Source organism: Brachycentrus maculatus, unplaced genomic scaffold, assembly GCF_059751285.1.
Source record: "Brachycentrus maculatus isolate JH-2025_06_01 unplaced genomic scaffold, ASM5975128v1 h1tg000459l, whole genome shotgun sequence".
NCBI lineage: Eukaryota > Metazoa > Arthropoda > Insecta > Trichoptera > Brachycentridae > Brachycentrus > Brachycentrus maculatus.
The window spans coordinates 202,912-209,446 of NW_028281206.1; the positions used below are offsets into that span (position 1 = coordinate 202,912).

A 6,535-nucleotide genomic window follows, 5' to 3' on the forward strand; every position below is an offset into this window, starting at 1 on the left:
GACGTGTCACCCGTGGTCGTCAGCGATAGCACAGTCAAAATTTTAACAGATTATCAAATGCTTTTTTGACATTTAACATTTATGTATACTAGTATATTCTGCCTCCGTAGTGTTACGGTCAGCAGGCTCGGCTACTGTACTAGAGGTCCTGAGTTCGATTACCAGCGATTCAGATAAATTAAGTAATTTTTCACTCTAGTATTTATTCAATATTACCCTGGACTGGTACCTGAAGCGGAGGGCTGATCACATTTCTTTCGCGTGTTAACGATTATGATAACACTGCGTTTATATGATGCAGTGCCCTATGCACCATCAAGTGAGGATAAGGGTTTGAAGAAGATACTAGTATACTAGCTGTACCCAGCCACGCCTTGCTGTGGCTCAGTCTGGTCAAATAGAAATGAAAGAAAATACTAAGCACACATTTTTAATATGTATAATTTCACAATGCTTGAGAAGCAATGAAAATTTTAAAAATTTATAAAACGACAATGCAATCGGAAATATTTGAAGTCCTAAATAATAGCATCTGTACAGAAACATGCTGTCCGCCATGGACAATGTTTAGTTTTGCGTATGTTCCTACAAACGTCATAACGTTCAATAGATGGCGCTGCCATTGCGGTTAAATTATGTTTTAAGCAAAAAAACAATTTTATCTGTCCAGGGTAAAAACACCGCAGGTTTTGAGATTTTGAACAAACTTGCATGAATTTTATTTTATTTAGATAAATGAAAACAATCACATATTTAAATGCAAAGTTGTGTCAACATTTTCAAAGCAATCAGTAAATAACTTGAGATTCTAAGCAAACTAACATTTACATTTTTTTCATAAATTCGGTGAAAATATTATATAATAAGCAATGCTTATTTCAGCGCTTATTTAAATGTGTTTTTTGTAAAATTCTTCAAAGTGATTATTTTTTTGTTTAAAGTTAACAGCCAAGTTTACATGTTACACAGAAGGGTCGAATCTCACAAACAAGAAAAAAAATGACCAAGAAATGTTTTATACGGAAGACAGTGCAGTTGCAACTCTAAATGCATAGCATATATCGCTCACTCCTTTTAAGAACGTCATAAATAAAAAATCGTCAATTTTCAGTTGTGTATGTTTTCGGAATGCCCAGAAAATGTACTATATCCCAGCAAAAGAGGCATATTTTTAACTTAATATTTACCCGCTACAGGGCAGAAAGTGTTGTTTTTGCATTTTGAAGAAAAGGTATTGTTTAATTATTTTTTTTTAATATACTAAATATTTTTCAAATGTAGAAAAACCTTCAGGTTTTACTTAAATAGATCTGTTGCACAGTAAAAAGTTCAATAAGCTTGATATTTATTTTTAATACATTGTGTTATATTTTCAAACTTTTAAAACGTTCTCCTGAAAAATCAAGTTTTTTGATTTATGACGTTCTTGAAAGGAGTGAGCGATATCTAAAAGTATGCATACAATTAGTACAGGTGGCATGTTGTTAGGTGGTCATCACGCGGTCACACCTTAGCTGGAAAAAACACTGTAAGCAGAGACGTGTGTATTCTATAAAGGCAGAAAAACAGTGCCTACCCTGGATTACTCTCGTTCCATATAGAAACGCGACCAGTGCCTACTATGCCTTATCCTTACCCAACACTATTGCCTAACCTGGTTAAAAACTCGCCACTGATTGTAAGAGGCCATTCGGGACACAATTTTTAACATTTTCCTAGAGTAGGTCTCCATCCCTGAAGAAAACAACGTATTTCTCAAAACTGGTTGGAAAAATAGTGCCAAAATAAAAGTAATTAAAAACAATGTTTGTGTTTTATTTGTTTTTATAAAGTTTATAAAAAATAAACCACGAAATATCAATAAAAATATTGAATAATTAAGTTATAAACACAAAATGTATCTAATACAATTATATTATTTATTGATTCGGCATTAACTTTGTGGAATGACATGATTATTTTATTAAAATTAAACACTTGAATATACCACTTTAATGAGTTTTATTTTTACTGACTAGTTTCGAAAACAACAGATGTTTTCATCTTCTGGTGCAAATTAAAACATTAAAATAATTAATTTGTACCAGAAGATGAAAACATCTGTCGTTTTTTAAACTAGTCAATAAAAATAAAACTCATTAAAGTGGTATATTCAAGTGTTTAATTTGAATAAAATATGTTAAATTAGATATTCCTCCCGTGTGAAAATGATCCATTAGGAGTTATTTTTATATTATTATTTGACATCTCAACATAGATGAAGGAGAATATGGAAGTCTGGGCATTTACGGGGCTACAAATGTAAATGGGCCCCGTAAATGCCCAGACTTCCATATTCTTCTTCATCTACATTGAAATGTCAAAAAATAATATAAAAACACTCTGATAAAGCTAAAAACCGACTTCAGTTACAATTCTTTTTGATAGAATTTATTGTTCATCATCAGAAGCAACATCCGATGATTCGGGGTTAATTTCACTATTGGATGAACTTTCACCAGATTTTTTAGAATAATATTTATTTTTATAAAGATCGAAAACGTCTTGCAACCAAATGAGGTCCATCGCTAATGATGACTTCGCACAGTAAAATGCCGAAATTTTCCTCGAACCCGTGACACTGTCTTCGAAAATATCGCCCAGCACTGAAGCGCAATCACCATCTTGAAATGTCTCCAATATGCAAGCTTTATTTATCTCTTCCGTCATCCATGATAGACTTTCAAGCGTTTTACTAGATCCTTCTCTACGCTTCTTTTCTTCCAAGTCCTCCGATAATTTGGTAAGTTGTGAATCGGGTATTGCGATAAAATTAGAGGGTTTGTAATGAACATCTATACATCCAGTGGGATCACTCAGTTGAAGCGTCACGATTTCGGGTGTTTGTGTATAAATCTCTGTTACAATGCCGTGGACACGAATACTCTTGAATTTCATACCGCAAAAATGGAAGTTATACTTGTTTTCTTCGTCTTGGACGAATTTTGAAATGTCTTTGATGAAAATTTTCACAACGTTCTCTTCTAGCGATGAATCTGTCGGTGTATCGTCGGTGTCACTCATTTCTTTTTAAACTGATACATAAATCGTGAAATAAAAGGATGGGATCTTGTACATAAATTATTATAATTTTGACAAATACAATTCATTTTATAATTAAAATTTAATATCTACTGTCTTAGACTGTCAACGAACAAAACGTCAACATTTAAAACTTTTGCCTCCTAGATTTGGTTATTTTTATCTATGGACTTAAGTGTTGCTAGTAATTACTCATAGTTTTTTAAGTAAGTACGTACTTACATACTAGGTACGTACTTACAAAATATATTACTAATCTATGCCACAAACTAAAGTTTTCCCTAGTACATTTATGCAAAATAGAAAAGAGCCCTAAAAAACACAAAGCACATGAGCACATCTAAATACCTACAAAAATCTTTGGTCTTCCGTTAAAATAACTTCGATACAATGTCTCCCTAAATAGATTTTTCGGTTTCTTTTACTTTTTATAGAACTTAATCATTTTTTTTACATTTTATGGACATCAGAAATATTATTTGCATATGTCATTTCAAAGCTTGGATCTGACCTAAAATAAGTTAACGAATTGCACAACGGAGTCCTGGTTCCAACTCTAATGTATGGAAGTGAAACATGGAGTTGGCAAAAGAAGGATGAAAGTAGACTGAATGCAGTCGAAATGCGATCTCTCAGAAGAATGTGTAACAAAACGATGTATGATAGATGTGCGAATAGTGAAATAAGGAAGGAATGCAAAGCTGAGATAAGCATTATCGATAAAATTAAGAAAGGTGTGTTGAGATGGTTTGGACATGTAGAACGAATGAGTGAGGAAAGAACGGTAAAACAAATTTATGAGGCGAATGTTAGCGGGAAAAGAAGCAGAGGAAGACCGAGAAAAACATGGCACGATCAGGTATGCCAAATACTTGAAAGTGGTCAGGTTAGGAGTCGTAACAATCGGCGGGTATGTATGAGAAGATGCATGAACGTGGAAGAGGCGAAGAATGTTTGCAAGGACAGAGTGGTGTGGTGCTTTATTCTCTCTGCCTACCCCTGCGGGGAAGCGGCTCGATGGTTAGTTAGTTAGTTAGTTTTACTTACCTTCAACTCAGTCAATACTCTTTTGTTTTATTCATTGGAAGCCAATTAAGTAAAGATTATGGTAGGTACTGTAATCAAATACATTAGTAAAAAAATATATCTAAAATAATCAAGATAACACTTTTCATTGATTTTAAAACATCCATCCAGGGGTGGGCTGGAGGGAGCTCGGAAGGGCTTGCACAAGCCTCTTTATGGTTATGTACCATATACGTATATATCTTTTATCGTAAACTCTTTACTTCCGAATATGTTTATAATATCTAAATTATAATAAAATAGGATGGACCTGAACCAGATTTCATCATTTCAAAAAACTTTTAACTTTAAATATGGACTTTGAAAATAAAAATTATAAGTTTTGAAAAGCAGTACGGTAATGAATTTTGATTGTCAATTATTACAGTTTTAATTTCATTTTTTAAATTAGCTTATTTAATAAATACAACATTGGTATTGTAAGAGCTTATGGTAGGTAAAAAAGTTATAAATTAGGTCCCAGGGAGGTAAAAATAAATGATTAACATAATTTCTTCAATGTCTTTCGCAGATACTTTGTGGCACATGTTTATGAACTTTATAAAATAAAACAACTTTGTTTATAACCACTTTTTATGGGTACATTTTTTCTCTAACCGGTTTCGACAAGTACCATGTCGTCATTAGGGATAAACATGTACATGTTTAACCCTGATGATGAAAAGGTTCTTGTCGAAACTGATCGGAGAAAAAATGTACCAATAAAAAAGTGACAAAAACAAAGTTTGTAACTTATAAAGTTTATAAAATATGCCAAAAAGTATTTGAGGAAAACATTTAAGAAATTATGTTCATAACTTCCATTTATTTTGACCCACCTGGGAATCGAACCCGAGACCTCTAACATGCTAGTCAAATGCATTAACTAGCACATATGGAGGCGGGACAAGGGCAGAGTATATACAAATTAAAATTTAAACACATTCAGTTTTTTTTTAATTTTATATTTTTGAATCTTGGAAGGCTGTAAAACAAATGTCCCCATTTCTTGCAAGCCCCTTGTCAAAATATTGATGGCTCACCCCTGCCTACATCTGTATGGTCGTTAAATAAGTTATCGTGAAAAAATCACCGGTAATTAAAAAATTCCTACACGTTGTTTTGATGTAAACTTTAATTAAAAGAAATTTATAAAGTAATATCGCCTGCAAGACCGCACTATTCCATTCTGAAACGCCTTCTATCTAAACACTGAAATTGTAATTATTGCTTTAACTCTTTGACACCCAACACAACAGCGACTGCATAAATAAATTATTTATTAAATTTATTCCGTCGAACTAATTGACTGCATTTGTGAAAGTGTGTAACATTTATTGCTTTTATTTATTTAAATTATTTGTTTTTAGTGAGATGGTATCATGGACAATTTTGACATTTTTATTATTATTTGCTTAGCAATTTTTTACAAAAAATATAAGATCATTGGATTACAAAAAATACAAAAACAATTTTCAGTAATTTATAAAGTGCAATTTTTATAAAACACTACTTTGAGGGTACTCCGCTGTAATATAATATGACACTCTTTGTAAAAATAATAATGAAAGTTAAGCCAAAGGTCTACTTTCCTTCGGGCACAGTTCAGATTGCCTGGTCAAATTTATCGCATTTGGCTCGGGTTTGCATAGCCATCGAACGCGCTTTTAGCGCATTTATAAAATAAAGTAACGAAGTTAGTTAATATTTTAACTAATTACTTAAAAACTTAGGATTAATTAAGTAACACAGGATTAACTGACACAGGATAATTGATTAACACAGAGTACTTACATAAAAACACATATTGTAATGATTTATCATTTTTTATTGTATGTTCTTTAGTCCTCAAAATGAATTATATTTTTATTCTGATTTGCTCAACTTGAGAAATTACTATTTTTTGCCTAAAATATTAATCTAAAACAATATTCCTTCAGGTTTAAAAATTGCAAAATTTAATGATAGTTTTGAAAAAATATTCCTTTTCTTTCTTTTGTGACTTTTCGCCCTTCAAGAATGTTCTACCCAGTGTCGAATTATTGAAAAGGAAAAAAATCGTGTCGGGTTGTGGTCCCGTGTTTAGTGTCCCGGACTCTTGAGTCAGAGTTTCTCGGTTCGAACCCACTGTACCACAATTATAAACCTTTTTCTAATAATGAGTCGCTTAGGCCCACAGAAATAGTATGAAATTGAAGTATTTTTGTGAATAGTAAACACACAAATATTTCTTTTAAAAAGTGTATGTATTTTCATTGGAATTGTGTTGGTCGGGTCTTATACGGTTAAGTACTTAGTGAGTGTAGCCATGTGGGTAGGTACATACTATAACGAGATGCAGCATCGTGAAATATAGGTAGGTACTTTAAACTTAGATTATCATCATCGG

At 32.3% G+C, this 6,535-nt stretch overlaps 1 protein-coding gene across 1 annotated transcript; it reads right to left on the bottom strand.

Moving 5' to 3' along the window:
* Positions 1 to 2,181: 2,181 nt before the first annotated feature.
* On the bottom strand, positions 2,182 to 3,213 carry LOC148302322 (uncharacterized). Its single transcript, XM_088271792.1, has one exon. The coding sequence runs from the start codon at positions 3,061 to 3,063 to the stop codon at positions 2,431 to 2,433; it is 633 nt and encodes a 210-aa protein (XP_088127918.1). The 5' UTR covers positions 3,064 to 3,213; the 3' UTR covers positions 2,182 to 2,430.
* Between the last annotated feature and the right edge of the window lie 3,322 nt (positions 3,214 to 6,535).